Genomic DNA, 19,294 nt, shown 5'->3' with positions numbered 1-19,294 from the left:
CATGGGGTTAACACATTCCCCGCCATAGGTTATATCCATCAATATAGCCAGTCTGCCAGCACTATAACCCTATGGAGATGTTTACCTTCTTTGCAGGGCTATACCTTTTTTAAATTGTATTGCTATATGGACATTACTATGGCCCATTCAACATCGATTATCTATCGTTCAGGATGTGGGAACGTTATATTCTTTCATTCATACATTGTTGTGTTACTAGCGTCGAGAATATAAGTATGTTTTTAATCTTTTCTGCTGTAATTCCAAAGACAGTAGTTATAGGCCCTGAAGCATATAGATTATCGAAGGGGGGGGGGGGGGGGTCGTTTATAATTCCTTGATCGTCAGTAACGGCTTTATTTACTATGGGTTGATATGTTGAGCAGATGGTTTGCAGTGAAATGAATAAACAATCGGGTTGAAAATAACGTTAGTGACCTCTTACCGTGCGCCGATGAGACTGGATGAGAAAGATCCCAATTATTTGACGCCGATCTCCTACATCCATTTCCGGTTTGTATGGCGCAATAAACGCCGAAATTATATCGATTATATGGCAGCGATCCATATGCACTATAGTGTTTGTCAGGAGTCCCGTATCGAGATGTGACTGCCGGAGGAATTTCCTCGACGCACCGATGACAACATCCGGTTTTTGAGAGTGTAATTCGCCCGACCATCCACCAGGCGGCGGTATTGAGGCGTTGCAGTCCCATTTCGGGTCCCGCTGCAGCACCGGAGGTTGGCTGGATGAATTATGAATGCCATGGCGGAAAAATGAAATATTGATCTCAAAAACGCTGTACAGCGTTGTTGGCGTTCACCGCATGGCGGGCAATAACGCTGTACAGCATTTTTGGCGCTGGATGTGTTAATGGACGGCACGGAAGTGGTCACTCCCCGGAAGGGGCGTGGCACTCAATGTGTTAATATAGAGGTCCTGCTGTGTTAGAGACAGACAGGCTGCTTCATATAGAGTAGGGATGCACCGATCCGACTTTTTCAGTCCCGATACTGATACCTGGGTTTGGGTATCGGCCAATAGCGATCCAATACCCATTGTCCAAATTCTTTTTCCAAAAAGGTTAAAATTTTTTTTTTTTTTTTTTTTATATATTCAAATATATTTTGTTTTTAAGAATTGTAAAGGATCACAAGTGTGTTTTAGATTTGTTGTAAACAAAGACAGAAAATAAACGTCATTCATTCAATTAATAAACTGTATGCCTCACTGTCACTGTGTGGAAGAGACTGGGATCATTCTTTTGTGCAAGGCAACATCATATGGGGGTAGATTTCTATCAAAAATAAACAAACGCAAAAGTAGAATCCACAAACGTAAAAACGATCCACACACACACACCTCTCAATTTGTGTTTCATAAATCATAAAAACACGCTTGATTTGCTTAGATTTACGTACGGAATTCTAAAAACAGCTTGATCTGGTTAGATTTACGTACGGAATTCTAAGGACACGCTTGATCAGCTTGGAGTTACGTACGGAATTTTGAGACAAATATTTCGCTGTTTTCCCTGCAGGGATTCGTGTGTGACGCTTCTTCTTAAGAGGTCTATCAAAAATAAAGATAACAACTAGGGCTTTCAAATGATATAAAATATCTGTATGATTATCATGATTATTATTATTAATATCTTTCATATTTGATACAGAAATTATTACAAAAATCTTGTCCGGCCACCACATTTCAACAAACAACTGCATTTTCAACCACTTTACTGACAAGCTAGCAGGAAACTTAGAGGGTATGGGATATGTAAGGGATAATGTATGCCTACGAGGTCATTGTCGCAAAATAATTGACCGACACAGAGTTTAAAATACCGAGGCGCCGCGCCGAGGTGTTTTAAACGTAGTGAAGGTCAATTATTTTGCGACAATGACCGAGTAGGCTATACATTATCCCGCTTATTACATGGCTAACTTACTAACAATATACCTAATTCATTTGACAAATCGCATTTCTGTGGCTCTGTCAGCCCAAATAAAGTGATTATTATTATCGCGGGCAGCCTCTGGCTCCGCTGTCAGTGCAGCGCTATACATTATCCCGCTTATTACATGGCTAACTTACTAACAATATACCTAATTCATTTGACAAATCGCAGTTGTTCTGTGGCTCTGTCAGCCCAAATAAAGTGATTATTATTATCGCGGGCAGCCTCTGTGTTCTGGCTCCGCTGTGTTCCTCATCGCTCCGCCCCCTGTCATCGCCGGCACGGCAGTGTCTAATTGCACTGAAACAGTGTGTCAGTGGGCTTGATTGCGAACAGCTGCGCTCTGCGGTCATTATTGAAAAATCTGCGGTCATTATTGAAAAATAATGACCGCAGTCGGGGGGCTGTTGACCAATCACAAGCAAGCATTTCGGCGAATGTGAAAACGCCATGTAATAATGTGTGATAACGGACCTCTGACGCAGGCTATTTACCAATCACAAGCAAGCATTTCGGCGAATGTGAAAACGCCATGTAATAAAGACAATTATGTGGGCAATATAGAACAGCTGACAGATTAGAAATATAATTTATTGTTCAAAAGTTATGATAATTATAGTGATAGTAATAAAACAATTGCGTCTGAAAATGAACTTGAATGGGTTTATGATGAATATCTGTTTGTGGGTATGCTCAAAGTAATATATTATTCATATCTTTCATATTTGATACAGAAATTATTACAAAAATCTTGTCCGGCCACCACATTTCAACAAACAACTGCATTCTGAATTAATTTAGCCTTGTAGTTTCTAATCCCATCGTTTATTTGTATTGATTAAACATAAGTCAGTTACTGTACATGACACTGTATGTCAAATATGCTAAGGTAATTAGCTTTAACTTATTGCTTATGGAGCATTGTTTCCCCATTTATCCGAGAGGAGTTGATGAACACTGCAGCTGTATTATGTAAGAAATACATATGCAGTATATAATAATTGTATAATAATTGTAAAGTATTTTTTGATGTTTTTATTTTGGTGTAAATAAAAAGAAACTGATCAATTCAAATCCTTTTTTTTTTTTTTTACTTTTTTTGGGTTTTTTTGTATTGATTTCCCCAAGGGGGTCAATAAAGGAATGTCTTATCTTATTGTATAGACAATTATGTGGGCAATATATAACAGGTGACAGAAGTTATGACCATTATAGTGATTAGTGGGAAAACTAAATACAAATTCCATCTGGATTTTCTTTGTGTTTTGTCAAAACAATGTTCTATAGTGAGTGGTCTTACCTCCTTTTCCAGGATTACTTCAACTTTCAATATCTGGCAGTTACTGTCATTATAAATGCTTATGTATGCTCACTACGCAACAAACTGGATGAGCTACAGGCGAATGTTTACCATCAGCAAGAGTACAGGAATGCGTGCATCCTGGCCCTAACGGAGACGTGGCTGGACAATCGGGTTTCCGACTCGGACCTGTATATTGAAGGCTTTGGCACACCAATACGACTCGACAGAGATAAAACCATCACCGGTAAGCAGAAAGGGGGAGGTGTCTGCTTATATATAAACCAAAAGTGGTGTAAGACTGTTACTGTACGGGACACAAAATGTACAGCTGACATAGAAATGCTGACTGTGTCTCTTCGCCCGCATTACCAAGAGAGTTTCCGCAACTCATGTATGCAGTAGTGTACATCCACCCCCGTGCCAACATGAACAATGCACTGGAAGTTATAGTGGACATGGTAAACAAGATGGACAAAATATCAACAGATGCACCTAAATTTCTCTTCAATCACTGTCAGCTGGATGGTGTCTTACCTGCATACCACCAGTATATTGATTGCCCTACACGACTCAACAAGGTGCTGGATAAATGCTACGGCTCTGTTCCCAGAGCATATAGATCCTTCCCGCTACCGGGCCTGGGACTTACGGACCACAACGCAATTCTGCTGGCCCCTGCATACCAACCAGTCATTAAAAGAGAAAAACCAACCATAAAGACATCCAAGGTCTGGTCACAAAACAACGTTGAGGCTCATTTGAATGTACTGATTGGGATGCTCTTGTCGAGCCAGGCTCAGACATAAATGATAATGTAGATGTAATATCATCATACATTAATTTCTGCGTGGACACAGTGATACCCTCTAAAGAGACAAAAATATTTCCTAATAATAAACCCTGGGTAACGAAGGACCTGAAAAGCATTCTTAATAAAAAGAAAAGGATATTTTTCTGTGGGACACCTGAGGAGAAGAAAGATGTTAATAAAGAGGTCAAACGAGCAGTGAGACAGGTAAGGCTAAACTATAAGAATAAGATAGCAGATAAATATAATCAAGGGGACATGCGTTCAGCCTGGAAAGGAATTAAAATTATGTCCGGGATGAACACCAATACAGCCCCTAAAAATATACAAATAGGAAATAGTAGCCATGACTCCCTGCCAGACGAGGCAAATAAGTTCTTCTGTCGGTTTGACTCTCAGGATTTTAGTGCTGAACTTAAGAAGCTATCAGATTCACTCTCACCTGGACAGAAGTCTCCACACAGTCATAGCTAAACATTTTAAAGAGATTAAGGTAAACAAAGCTAAAGGGCCAGATGGAATATGTGGAAGGACACTGAAACACTGTGCTGATCAACTGAGTCAAGTGTTTCAAAGACTTTTCCAGCTCTGTTTGGACTCGGCAGTGGTTCCTGATCTCTGGAACAATTCTATCATCATTCCAATTCCAAAGATCAGCAGACCCAAAATCCTCAACGACCTGCGGCCTATAGCCCTAACATCACTAGTAATGAAAAGTCTGGAGAAAATTGTGAAATCTGAAATTGTTGATGCAACCAGATCAGCTCTTGACCCCATGCAATTTGCATATAGACCTGAGAGAGGTGTTGATGATGCCAAATTATTTATTTTGAACTCTGTACATGAGCACCTAGAAAAAAAGAACACGTATGCAAGATTACTCTTTGTTGACTTTTTGTCAGCCTTCAATACAATGCACCCTCACATACTTGTAGAAAAACTTATAAATGACTTTAACCTAGATCACCAATTTATCAGGTGGATTATCAGTTGTCTTACCAATAGAACTCAGACAGTAAGTATAAATGGAAAAAGTTCCAAATCAATAATAATTTCCACTGGCTCACCGCAAGGCTGTGTTCTTTCTTCTCTTTTTGTTTTATACACAAACGATTGTCTTAGCAAATATACAAATCACCATATTGTAAAATTTGCTGACGACAGTATTATCCTATCTCTTCTCAGTCAGTCAGATAAATCACACAGACCCATAATGCAAGACTTTGTAGACTGGTGTGGTGGCTGTTTTCTGGATTTAAATTTATCCAAAACCAAAGAAATTATTATCTCACTAAACACATAGAAGTCACCCCAACAAGCATCCACGGAGCTGAGGTGGAAATTTTCCAGAACTACAAATACTTAGGAACTGTGTTTGATGACAAACTTAAATTTAGTGACAACACCGATGTTATCATAAAAAGGCTCATCAGCGTCTGTACTGTCTTCGCAAACTAAACTCCTTTGGAGTCGACCAGAGAATTTTCTTTTTTATTATTATTATTTTTTTCATATATTTGTATTTCATTTTTGGATGAAAGGCACAGGTACAGGCATACAATGCACATAAAACATAATTTGTGCAGTTGTTTGTTGAAATGTGGTGGCCGGACAAGATTATTTCTGTATCAAATATGAAAGATATTAATAATAATAATAATCATGATAATCATACAGATATTTTATATCATTTGACAGCCCTAGTTGTTATCTTCAAAATGGTACAATATATATTTACTTTGAGCATTCATTTTCATAATGGAATGTTGATGCCTAGGGCTAAAGATAATGTGCGATTTTGGCCACTGGTATCGCTCATGAGCCGAAGACACCTTGGGCCGTGTTCGGTAGCGCCGAAGAAGAAGAAGCTTCACACACGAATCCCTGCAGGGAAAACAGTGAAATATTTGTCTCAAAATTCTGTCCGTAACTCCAAGCAGATCAAGCGTGTCCTTAGAATTCCGTACGTAAATCTAAGCAGATCAAGCGTTTTATGAAACACAGATTGAGAGGTGTGTGTGTGTGGATCGTTTTTACGATTGTGGATTCTACTTCTGCGTTTGTTTATTTTTGATAGACCTCTAAGAAGAATAAGCGTCACACACGAATCCCCGCAGGGAAAACAGCAAAATCCTGTATGTAACTCCAAGCTGATCAAGCGTGTCCTTAGAATTCCGTACGTAAATCGAAGCAAATCAAGCGTGTTTTTATGATTTATGAAACACAAATTGAGAGGTGTGTGTGTGTGTGGATCGTTTTTACGATTGTGGATTCTACTTTTGCGTTTGTTTATTTTTGATAGAAATCTACCCCCATAACATCAGGCTTGACTTAAAACATTACTTTCCTAACTTAGTGAAACTAAATGTAACAAATTAACACATAGATATAAATGTACTGAATCGATTTTTTTTACCGATACCCGATCCAGATATTTTACTGATATCGGCGCCCGATAACGATACCAATATCGGATCGGTGCATCCCTAATATAGAGGTCCTGTTGTGTTAGAGACAGTTAGAGTAGAGAAGCGTCCCCCAGGTACCAAACAGGTTGACAACCACTAGACCACTAGAGACCCTGCTAGTTATCCAACCAACACACCACAGCATGCCCCCTAACTCTGTCTATTCACAGGGGAATGTCTGGTGTACATGTTTATACAATGGCATGCAAATATCTTGATTCTGATTGGCTGAAACAGTCAAGTTAGCCCAGATCCCTCCCACAACCGAATTACTGTTTTTTCTTCTTTTTTTAATGAGACTGAATGAATCCGCCATAGATAGACAAATGGAAGTATGAATATATTTTTTACGAATCCTCCAAAAAAGATAGTCAACTGGAATATGTTAGTTTGTTACATATATGTTGGATTATGTAATTGGTTTGTCATGACCCATTGTGAAACAAAAGAAAAAGTGCAAAAAAAAAAAGAAAAAAAAATGGCCGTTGCACGAAGCGATTTCACTGGATGTCCCGGACACAATGGAAGTATGGATATATTTGTAACGAATAATTAAAAAAAGATACAGTCAACTGGAATATGTTAGTTGTTTACACATATGTTGGATTATGTAATTGGTTTGTCATGAGCCATTGTCAAAACAATAATAAATAGCGGGATTTATATGAAGTTTGTTGTTAGATGACATGCTTCTAGACACAGAGGCATTTTTTTTTTTTACCTACTTTTTCTGTGGATGGTTTTGTGAATAAATCTCCATTATGCTTAAATTACTGTGTGTTTATTGTATAGCAATAAGGTTGGGTGAATTCGGCCATTGTATAAAAGCATTACATCACTTGAAGTCGTGTGTTATACTCATTAGATCACGCCAACCCCTAGGTGTGATCTAATGAGTATAACACACTCCTGCTCGTGATGTAATGCTTATATACATGGCAGTGCTCAAATATGTATTCCATGTACTGCAACAGTTTTCCTTGTAAATAAAGTAAAATAACCTGACACTGTTTAGGGTCAGAGGTCACCTCCACACTGGAGCGGACTCCTAGGAGGACCGAGGAACATCCTGGATCACAACGCCTTCAGCTCAGCTGCACACAGCTCCTGTGAGTATCATGTTTATCTAGAACTGACCCTGAAAACATGCTCTACAACACCACCACCACACGCTTCGGTCTCCCTTCAGAGTGTCACAGTGTTGATGTGCCTATGTTTCTATCTGTTTGTCTTTCTCTCTCTCTCCTCGCCTCCTCTTTCCCTGCTTCCTCTCTTTCCCTGTCTCGTCTTTGTCTTTGTTTCTCTTCCCCTCCTCTCTCCCTGCTTTCTGTTTCTCTATCCTGTCTTTTATCGCTATCTCGCCTGTCTGTCTCTTTTTCTGTCCCCTCTACACCCCCTCTCTCTGTCTCCTCTCCACCCTTCCTCTCTGTCCCCTCTCCGCCCTCTCGCTCTGTCCCCTCTCCACCCTCTCTCTGTCCCCTATCCACCCTCTCTCTCTGTCCCCTCTCCACCCTCTCTCTGTCCCCTATCCACCCTCTCTCTCTGTCCCCTCTCTACTCTCTCTCTCTCTGTCCCCTCTCCACCCACCCTCTCTCTGTCCCCTCTCCACCCTCCCTCTCTCTATGTCCCCTCTCCACCCTTCCTCTCTCTCTGTCCTGTCTCCACCCTCTCTCTGTCCCCTATCCACCCTCTCTCTCTGTCCCCTCTCTACTCTCTCTCTCTCTGTCCCCTCTCCACCCACCCTCTCTCTGTCCCCTCTCCACCCTCCCTCTCTCTATGTCCCCTCTCCACCCTTCCTCTCTCTCTGTCCTGTCTCCACCCCCATCTCTGTGCCCTCTCCACCCTCTCTCTCTGTCCCCTCTCCACCCTCTCTCTCTGCCCCCTCCCCACCCCCTCTCTCTGTCTCCTCTCCACCCTCTCTCTCTGTCCCCTCTCCACCCTCTCTCTCTGCCCCCTCCCCACCCCCTCTCTCTGTCTCCTCTCCACCCTCTCTCTCTGTCCCCTCTCCACCCTCTCTCTCTGCCCCCTCCCCACCCCCTCTCTCTGTCTCCTCTCCACCCTCTCTCTCTGTCCCCTCTCCACCCTCTCTCTCTGTCCCCTCTCCACCCTCTCTCTCTGTCCCCTCTCCACCCTTCCTCTCTCTCTGTCCCCTCTCCACCCTCTCTCTCTGTCCCCTCTCCACCCTCTCTCTCTCTGTCCCCTCTCCACCCTTCCTCTCTCTCTGTCCCCTCTCCACCCTCTCTCTCTCTGTCCCCTCTCCACCCATCCTCTTTCTCTGTCCCCTCTCCACCCTCTCTCTGTCCCCTCTCCACCCACCCTCTCTCCGTCCCCTCTCCCCCTATCTGTCCCCTCTCCACCCCCATCTATGTCCTGTCTCCACCCCCATATCTGTCCCCTCTCCCCCCTCTCTCTGTCCCCTCTCCACCCCCTCTCTCTGTCCCCTCTCTGTCCCCTCTCCACCCCCCCCTCTCTGTCCCCTCCACCCCCTCTCTCTGTCCCCTCTCTGTCCCCTCTCCACCCTTCCTCTCTCTGTCCCCTCTCCACTCTCTCTCTATCTGTCCCCTCCACCCTTCCTCTCTCTCTGTCCCCTCTCCACCCTTCCTCTCTCTCTGTCCCCTCTCCACCCCCCTCTCTCTGTCCCCTCTCCACCCCCCTCTCTCTGTCCCCTCTCTGTCCCCTCTCCACCTTCCTCTCTCTGTCCCCTCTCCACTCTCTCTCTATCTGTCCCCTCCACCCTTCCTCTCTATCTGTCCCCTCTCCACCCCCCTCTCTCTGTCCCCTCTCCACCCCCCTCTCTCTGTCCCCTCTCTGTCCCCTCTCCACCTTCCTCTCTCTGTCCCCTCTCCACTCTCTCTCTATCTGTCCCCTCCACCCTTCCTCTCTCTCTGTCCCCTCTCCACCCTTCCTCTCTCTCTGTCCCCTCTCCACCCCCCTCTCTCTGTCCCCTCTCCACCCCCCTCTCTCTGTCCCCTCTCTGTCCCCTCTCCACCTTCCTCTCTCTGTCCCCTCTCCACTCTCTCTCTATCTGTCCCCTCCACCCTTCCTCTCTATCTGTCCCCTCTCCACCCCCCTCTCTCTGTCCCCTCTCCACCCCCCTCTCTCTGTCCCCTCTCTGTCCTATCCCAGACTCCCTTGCCCAGTCTGTGTCCATGTTGTCAGTGCCAGTTCTTCCAGGCGGCATGTCACCTCGCCAGGCTGTGCGTCCCTGGCCTAAAGACCTGAGCCTGTATGAAGAATATAAACTCCGCAGGAACGAGCTGCGAAGACGTAGCCTGAACCGTCGCAGGGAGATGGAGAAGACCCTTCCTCAGCCGCTATTGGCTGATCTGGTCAGTGTTGTTGATGATGATGATGATTATTATTTGAGCTTGTTGAGTCTATACAGTGATTTTCTCTTGCAGACTCATTGACTGTTATTATGATTAATAGGGGCTGTATGTGTTATTATAACTAATAATAACTAATAGAAGTTGTATGTCTCTACAGGTGAGAGCTGTTTGTGTCATTATGACTAATAGAAGTTGTATGTCTACATGTGAGAGCTGTTTGTGTCATTATGACTAATAGAAGTTGTATGTCTCTCTACAGGTGAGAGCTGTATGTGTCATTATGACTAATAGAAGCTGTATGTTTCTCCACAGGTTCGAGAGCTGTATCTGTTATTATGACTAATATAATTTGTATGTCTCTACAGGTGAGGGAGCGCCGTGAGAAGACCAGGCTTAGAGTGGCCAGGTGGAGAGCCAAGAGAAAACTACAAGCCTGTCTGATGAGCCAGGCTCAGGTTAGTAGTACTACTATTACAACTAGTACTGCTAGTATTGCTACTGTCTGATGAGCCATGCTCAGGTTAGTAGTACTATTATTTAGGGCTGACCTTCGAAGCTTTTTTTGGCAATCGAAGCGTCGGTCTTATGTTGTGGGACTTGTACAGCACTTTGGTAAACTTTGTTGTTTTTAAATGTGCTCTTTAAATAAAGTGGATTGGATTAATTAATTAAGTAGCCCCTTTCGTGACTGTGACGCAGCCAACAAGGTTTCACTCGGCTGCGCTGCCTGGGTGCAGTGGGGCTGCTCTCACAGCCAACGACATGACATTACATAATTATGTTGCAACCTTCGTCTATCAAGCAAACAATTATATTATATTTAATTTATAATTTATAATTATATTAGACAATGCACCTACAAAAGCAGGTGATTACAATTAAATTAGCCAACTTGGTAACACATTAGTCATAGCAGCATAGGCATAGCCTTATTAATGTTTTGTGTGGCGTCGCCGTCGTGTACAACGATACTTACGTTTTTTAGGTGATTTAACAAAGTTGTTGTAGAGTTGTGATATGCCATTTTCTTCTGGCATATCTGGCACTCGGCTTTTTGGGCATTGTCTTTGCATATTTTAAAGTGTAACCACACGTCTGATGACTTCTTCGTCGACATGTCTGCTGCACATGTCCTTGTTGTTTTCAACACAGATAATCTCCACATGCTTGTTGTAGAGAGGTGGAGACGAGGCGCCGATTACTTTCGTTTCATTGGAATGGAGGCGCAAGATTTTGGAGGCAAAAAAAAAATATATATATCTTATTTTATTATTATTATTTTTTAAACTTCGCTTTTTTATTTTATGTTCGAAGCTTGTGCCATCGAACGAAGCTTCGAAGTATTTAAGACAGCCCTACTATTATTACAACAAGTACTGCTATTACTACTACTCAAACTGTCTGATGAGCCAGGCTCAGGTTAGTAGTACTACTATTACAACTAGTACTGCTAGTAGGCATGGGCGGTATGACGGTATTACGGTATACCGGGGTATTTAGAGATACCGACGGTATTGAAAATCAATACCGTCAAAATCACAGATCCATTTCAGTTTATATCACAGTGAAACAGAGTTTTAACAGTGGTTGGTTGTAGTGCACTGCACACACGCGCCAGCAGAGGGCGAGACCAGTCCTCGAGTCACTAGTGGAGCGAGGCAGCGAGCCGCAGAGCTGGTTGTCTATACACAGGAGGAGGAGGGGAAACCCCGCTTCACTGGAAATTAAATGAGAGTCGAGACACGCTTACCGTTGCTGCCTGGTGCTGCGGGCTAACTGGCTGTTCTGAGAGCTAACTGTGGTCACAACGGTGGTCACGCTTTACGGTAATGTTGCAACAGTGCTGTGAAAATACCGTAAAGCGTTGTGGTAAGTTAGAGTGTGTGTTGTTGTGGACTGGTGTAGCAAGCAAATAAACGGTAAAACGTTACGTCACAGTCCGGTGCGTTTTTGAATACACAATACTAACGTTACTAGTACTAGGGTGCTGCGGGGCTCCTGGCTACCATTCTGAGAGTTAACGTTAGTATTACTAGGATGCTGCGGGCTTCTGTCTAGTGGCTACCATTCTGAGAGCTAATGATAGTAGCACTCGGATGCTGCGGGCTAACTGGCCATCTCCGCGATTTGTTTACTTGGTAACACAGGTTACTTTCTCACACCCTTCCAAATATGATTACAACTATTTCCACTGCTCCAAATCAAGAAAAAAATCAATGGTTTTAAGTATTCTTTGATGGTGGACACAATAGTTATGTCAGTTAATTGAGGAAAAACACCTGAATTGTGTGGCTTTTTCAGCGTTCCAAAGATTTCAGTTCCACTACATTTCAGTTCAAATTAATTTTTTTTATTGTACTCGCCCAATTAACTTAATCTCAAAATATACTGTAAATAAAATGCTGTGTTTGATACATACAATAGTAGGCCTATCATTAGTATATGTAACTACACTGTTTCTAGGCCCTGCAAAAAACGAATAAGCTGATACATAGTACATAAGTCCTTTAGCTTATTATTATATTATTATTACATTTCATTATTATCATTATGAAATGAGGGATGTCCCAATTCCTAGGTAAAGATTTCAACCCCTACCCCTTGTAGCTTCGTTCTCCCCATCGAGGGCACTCCAAATCCAGGGGTAAGGCCAAGGGAAGAGAACTGTGATTGGGCCCTACTACGCTGAGCAGGATCACACTGAGTTAGTCAGTTATATTGTAGATGATCCTGTCAGTGACCATCACTAAGGTTCTTGACTTGGGTACTGCATTTCTGAAGTCAACATGTCTGTCTTCCTCTCTCCCCCTCCCCTTCCTCTATCACCATCTATCTTTCTCTCTACAGACGCAGGGGTCTAGTCCAGGTCTCTCTCAGCAGCACAGTTTTGACATCAACAGTCAACAGCAACTTAGAGCTGCATGTGGTAAGAGTACACATATACTACCACATACAGTAGTCTCTCACTGCGCCCGTGCTGCCGGAATCCATATTTGCACACGTGCCGCCGGAATCCATATTAGCGCACGCTGCCGGAGAAATAACTTAAAACTACCTTAGAATTGTTTGAGATATTATTCATGTTCATGGAGTCATGTGCGTGTGAATTTGCTAGGATGTTTTTGGTGTGTCCGCTGACACTAGAAGTGCTCTGGAGGCCCAGATAGCTGCATATTTGTACACTGCAAAAAATGAAATCTTATCAAGTGAAAATATCTTGTATTTGGTACAATACGTCCAATATTGAGTAGAATTATCTTGAATTATCTTATTCCACTGGCAGATCATTTAGCTTATTTACATATTTTCTTCTTGCTTTTGGTCAATTTAATCTTAATCTTGCCCTGATGAGCAATGAATTTGACCGATCACTGAATACTTTTTGCCTCAACATGTACTGCAAACCTTGGAGGCCTTTTTCTCAAAACCATGGTTCAGTGACAATCATTATATAATGTGCAGTAGAACAATATTGATATCATTAGAAAGCTAAGAATCTCCTCTTTCCAGTGTGAAACTCAAAATATTACACAGTACAAATATATACTACCACATACAACACAGTAAACATACCCGTAATTCCTCTAATAGTAACCCCGGCTTGTATTTGTTTCAACTGTAGCGGGTACCAGGCTTGTATTAGGAGGAGGCATGTATAAGAGAGAGGCCTATATTTCTAATTTTCAAACGGATCATAATGAATAAATCAACATTTTGTCTCAGTTTGAACCCAGTAAAATGTACTGGGTTCATTTATTGAAACCAAGTACTGTATGAAATAGTAAACAGTGGTCATTTCAACGTTTTCAAAGTGAAATCAAGTAACTAGCTCAGTATGCAGCTCAGTATATTAGTAACCCGGCTTGTATTAGGAGGTCGGCTTATAATTGCTTAGCTCAAGAGCGCACCCGGCCATTAATAGAGACCCGGCTTGTATTTGAGACCCGGTTACTATTAGAGGAATTACGGTATACTACCACATACAACACAGTACAAATATATACTACCACATACAACACAGTACAAATATATACTACCACATACAACACAGTACAAATATATATTACCACATACAACACAGTACAAATATATATATACTACCATTGATTAACATTTCATAAATAAGGCACATTGATTACATTTATTTCTTGAAGTTCTCCTGTATGTAGCTTGTAAGATGTCCTCTCTCTTCTCAGCCTCCACCTCCAGTAGCCACCAGAGAGGACGCTCTAGCCTGCAGCACTGCAACAACTTCCTCATCAACAATAGCAGCAGCTACCCCTCCTCCCTACCCTTCATCACTTCCTCCCCTTCATCCTCCTCTCTGATGATAGGAGGACACAACATGGCAGAACACATCAATCAACACGCTGTGACATCGTCCTCCTCCCAATCCCAGGTCAGCTTATCACAGCCCATCTGTCTGACGGACACGGACCTCTTCCAGTAACCTCAGAGTCTCCTGGAGCTTCTCTCCGGTCTGCTCCTCTAAACACTGGATCCAACTAGTGCTTCGGTCTGGAAGAAGAACCACCGGCTTTGTGTGTAGGAAGAAGATATGGATGCAGACCGAAGGACATTCTTAGCCGGCTGGGAAGAGGAACTCTGACAACAACATTGGTTCTCATGGCTCTCGTGACTCTTGGGCCATATTTGGCAAACTGGTCACTCACCCACACACTCAGTCACAGGACATTCTGTGAGAGACATTTAGAGGAGCAGATTGTGTACGTGCTCCTAGCGACTTTCGCCTGCGCTGGCACAGTGCTAACATAGTGAGGAGAGAGGTCTGGCACAGTGCTAACATAGTAAGGAGAGAGGTCTGGCACAGTGCTAACATAGTGTGGAGAGAAATCTGGCACAGTGCTATCAGTGTGGAGAGAGATCTGGCACAGTGCTAACATAGTGTGGAGAGAAATCTGGCACAGTGCTAACATAGTGTGGAGAGCGGTCTAGCACAGTGCTAATATAGTGTGGAGAGATCTGGCACAGTGCTAACATAGTGTGGAGAGAAATCTGGCACAGTGCTAACATAGTGTGGAGAGAAATCTGGCACAGTGCTATCAGTGTGGAGAGAGATCTGGCACAGTGCTAACATAGTGTGGAGAGAAATCTGGCACAGTGCTAACATAGTGTGGAGAGCGGTCTGGCACAGTGCTAATATAGTGTGGAGAGATCTGGCACAGTGCTAACATAGTGTGGAGAGAAATCTGGCACAGTGCTAACATAGTGTGGAGAGCGGTCTGGCACAGTGCTAATATAGTGTGGAGAGATCTGGCACAGTGCTAACATAGTGTGGAGAGAAATCTGGCACAGTGCTAACATAGTGTGGAGAGAAATCTGGCACAGTGCTAACATGGTGTGGAGAGCGGTCTGGCACAGTGCTAATATAGTGTGGAGAGATCTGGCACAGTGCTAACATAGTGTGGAGAGAGATCTGGCACAGTGCTAACATAGTGTGGAGAGAGGTCTGGTACAGCACTAACATAGTGTGGAGAGAGGTCTGGCACAGTGCTAATATAGTGTGGAGAGATCTGGCACAGTGCTAACATAGTGTGGAGAGAAATCTGGCATAGTGCTAACATAGTGTGGAGAGAGGTCTGGCACAGTGCTAACATAGTGTGGAGAGAGATCTGGCACAGTGCTAACATAGTGTGGAGAGCAGTCTGGCACAGTGCTAATATAGTGTGGAGAGATCTGGCACAGTGCTAACATAGTGTGGAGAGCAGTCTGGCACAGTGCTAACATAGTGTGGAGACAGATCTGGCACAGTGCTAACATAGTGTGGAGACAGATCTGGCACAGTGCTAACATAGTGTGGAGAGAGGTCTGGCACAGTGCTAACATAGTGTGGAGAGAGATCTGGCACAGTGCTAACATAGTGTGGAGAGCGGTCTGGCACAGTGCTAACATAGTGTGGAGAGAGGTCTGGCACATTGCTAACATAGTGTGGAGAGCGGTCTGGCACAGTGCTAACATAGTGTGGAGAGAGGTCTGGCACAGTGCTAACATAGTGTGGAGAGCGGTCTGGCACAGTGCTAACATAGTGTGGAGAGAGGTCTGGCACAGTGCTAACATAGTGTGGAGAGAGGTCTGGCTATGACCATACTAAGTAATGTCTTTATCTGCATCTTCCTGAATCATCCTCGAACGGCATCATCCTGCTTTCAGTTGATATTGAAACACAAGAACTACCCCAGCTGCTAAAAGCCACTGTGGTGCGCACGTCGGGATGTGCACGGATCACCACATTGCCAGAGGCAGCTTCATTTCGGCTCAGCACGGACAATTGACCCTCTTCAACCTTTTCTTTTGTCACTTGTGTGCATCAGTGATTAAGGTGACTCGTTTCTTCAAGCGTAGAGCACGTTTATTTTCGGTCAAGATGCAAACATTTGTGTATTTCCTAGTTTGTGTTTGTAAAACGAACTGATGAGCTTACATGAGTGAGCGGTCGTTTCCGTTAACCCTTTGAGTGCCACAGACGTGTTATGTCATTATTTCATGCCCCCCGTTGAGTGCCGACGATGCTAATTGTCGTTTTCTTTTTTTATTAGCGATCTGAATTCATATTTCATCAACCGAGTCTCCCGTTGGTACAGCAGCCCCTCTAGGAGATCCGATGGGAAAATACCGCCACCTATCTTCTATCCCTGTGTAACTGCAGGCCATTCGATTACACTGGTGGATGTGTGGTGGATGTGTGGGGGGGGAGCCTACTGGCTCCACTATGCTGGCGAGCCGTCTGATGAAGAGGGTAGTGATCGCGAGATGGAAAGCAGCCTGGAATATATATTTACAGCAGCCAATAATCAATCAATAAACGCGATCGATATTTGGAATGGCGATCAGGAATTGGAATAATCTTTTTGGAGAACATCTGATCTAAGGTAAGGAATCTATGTTACCAGTCTTGGGGTAATCGGAGCTGTTTTGACCTATATCTCAGCGTGTCCCGTATGTTTGTGTGTGTGTGTGTGCTGTTGAGGAAATAAGAGAATCGATTTCTCAGCTCGCTTCTATAGCATGCATAAGTACACATATACTATCGATAATCTAGCTTTTATTTGAAAATGATTCATAAATAGGCCGACAAATGACAACGTGTCTAGTGTATTCGAGAATATTCCAATAAATGCCGTTTATGACGGAATCTTTCTATTTTCCTGACATTTTCGAGAAAACTATAGCTTTTCGCAATGCTATAAAAAGGATATGAACCGATTTAAAAAAAACAATCCGTTTCGACAGTGTTGACTGCAAACAAGTCATTGATAAGCGACGGGCAGATTAGACACATAGCCATCATTTAAAACATAGATTATGCGTTTTTAACGCTATCATTGAAGTGGGTGGTGGCATTCAACGGGGTAAATAGGAAACGGAGGCCGGCACTAAAAGTGTTAACAACCTCTGTTCTCTGAATACCACCTGTATTAAGGTCTTAGAATTGCTCTTTAGGGATTGGAGGTGTCCTGGTAAAGATGATAATTAGCCCATTTCCTAAGTAAGCTAGTGTGTCATGTTTAGTATCAACATAATTTAAATCCTGACTGTTTCCTGCTCATTTAAATCCTGACGGTTTCCTGCTCATTTAAATACTGAATGTTTCCTGCTCATTTAAATCCTGACGGTCTCCTCCTCATTTAAGTGCTGACTGTTTCCTGCTCATTTAAATCCTGACGGTTTCCTCCTCATTTAAGTGCTGACTGTTTCCTGCTCATTTAAATCCTGACGGTTTCCTCCTCATTTAAGTGCTGACTGTTTCCTGCTCATTTAAATCCTGACGGTTTCCTCCTCATTTAAGTGCTGACTGTTTCCTGCTCATTTAAATCCTGACGGTTTCCTGCTCATTTAAATGCTGACGGTTTCCTGCTCATTTAAATCCTGATGGTGTCGTGCTCATTTAAATCCTGACAAGGAAGCTGAAATGATTTGAACTTGGACTATCTGGCAGGCTGAGAGGTAGAAACATCCCACAGGAACACTATTTATCTCCATTAAAGATGCAGAATGGAACCCTTCAGGAAACAGACTTTCAGCGAGACGATGCATAAAAAACAATGCCTTCCATGGAAAGCATAGTTTCACAATGGAATAATATCCACATTCCACCGTAAACATAGTTTCTCTTCAGTGGAATGATGATACATGTGTTCTAAATATCCAAGCTAGCTTGAGTTGCATGCTCTTGATAGGACCACCATCTCTTTAGTAGAAGGTATTGGAAAACATTAACCCTTTATCTGCCGGAGATTATTCTCATCTTAATCCCTTCTCTGCCAGTACTGTAAGTCTATGGAGATGTTCCCCTTCTTTGCAGCGCTATAACTTTTTAAATTGTATTGCTAAATTGACATTACTATGGCCCATTCAACATCAAGTAGCATTTAGGATGTAGCAACATTCTACTTTTTCATTTACACATTCATACTAAAATACGGTCTAAAGTATAAATATGTTTTTATCGTTTTCTGCAGCATTCCATAGAATGTGAGTTATAGCCATAAATACATATATTAGATCATCAAATGTAGTTTGATACCGATTGACGTCCGATAAAAAATTTGAATTATACAAGGTCCTAAACGTCATGACTCATCATCTGATGTTGACCGGGGGGGGGGGGGGTCGTTTATAATGCAATGACCGACGTTAAATGAATCATGTAGTATGGGTGATATATTGATCATAGCCGTTTGTATCGAAAATGGTAAACAAACAGGCTGAAACTCACCCCAGTCTCCTCGTAGCGTTGGGTGATGAGCGTGGAGCAAAAAGATTGCTATTATGGGATGTTGATATATGCGATCCATTTCCAGGTTGTATAATACTATATACGTCCAAATAACGTTGTTTATTGAGTTATGGCAACCGATCGATTATCCAGTGTGTCGAGATGGAGTCCGAAATATGGGTGAGCACCACTTCCGGCCGCTCACTTCCGGTTTTGGCAACTCGCCGATCGGCCACCAGGTGGCGGTCTTGAACCGTTGGAGAGTTGAGAGGAGATCTACAGCACCCGTCAAGTCTCCGTGGGTGAAATATGATTGCCATGACAGATATTTGAAATATTGATCTCAAAGACGCTGTAAAACGTCATTGGCAGATTACGCATGGCGAGGAATGACGTCTAAACACGTCATTAGCGATTAAAGGGTTAAGCTGCGTCCTGAACGCAGTGTTTTATGATTGTAGGGTTTTCACAGAAGACCTTTATTTGTCCAGCCAGTGCTTAACCTCTTAAGCCTGATCTGCCCGGTACCGGTACAAGATTTATTTCACATCATAAATAGATCAATACAGTCCGTATTAAGTAATGTTGCGTTTCTTTTTCAAATGTAGCCAAGACTAAAGACCCTAACCCTATCAAAACAGCAGTAACATTTATATTTTCAGCACTATGTTTATTTACCAAAGATTTTAAG

General features: G+C 42.9%; 1 protein-coding gene across 1 annotated transcript in view; it reads left to right on the top strand.

The window, feature by feature from the left end:
• Nucleotides 1-17,724, top strand: part of LOC311228139 (uncharacterized protein) — a gene marked incomplete at its 5' end in the record, with an annotated part of 35,181 nt that extends 17,457 nt beyond the window's left edge. Inside the window, 5 exons of the mRNA XM_084314054.1 lie at nucleotides 7,553-7,646; nucleotides 9,664-9,866; nucleotides 10,232-10,321; nucleotides 12,714-12,792; nucleotides 14,063-17,724. Of these exons, the coding sequence (XP_084170180.1) occupies nucleotides 7,553-7,646; nucleotides 9,664-9,866; nucleotides 10,232-10,321; nucleotides 12,714-12,792; nucleotides 14,063-14,316 (720 nt within the window). The 3' untranslated portion in view covers nucleotides 14,317-17,724. The remainder of the gene's footprint in view (nucleotides 1-7,552; nucleotides 7,647-9,663; nucleotides 9,867-10,231; nucleotides 10,322-12,713; nucleotides 12,793-14,062) is intronic.
• Nucleotides 17,725-19,294: the final 1,570 nt, after the last annotated feature.

Source organism: Notolepis coatsorum (genome assembly GCF_963971535.1).
Source record: "Notolepis coatsorum genome assembly, chromosome: 5".
Lineage (NCBI taxonomy): Eukaryota > Metazoa > Chordata > Actinopteri > Aulopiformes > Paralepididae > Notolepis > Notolepis coatsorum.
Note: the sequence above shows the minus strand (reverse complement) of the source record. Positions and strands in the feature narration are given on the sequence as shown.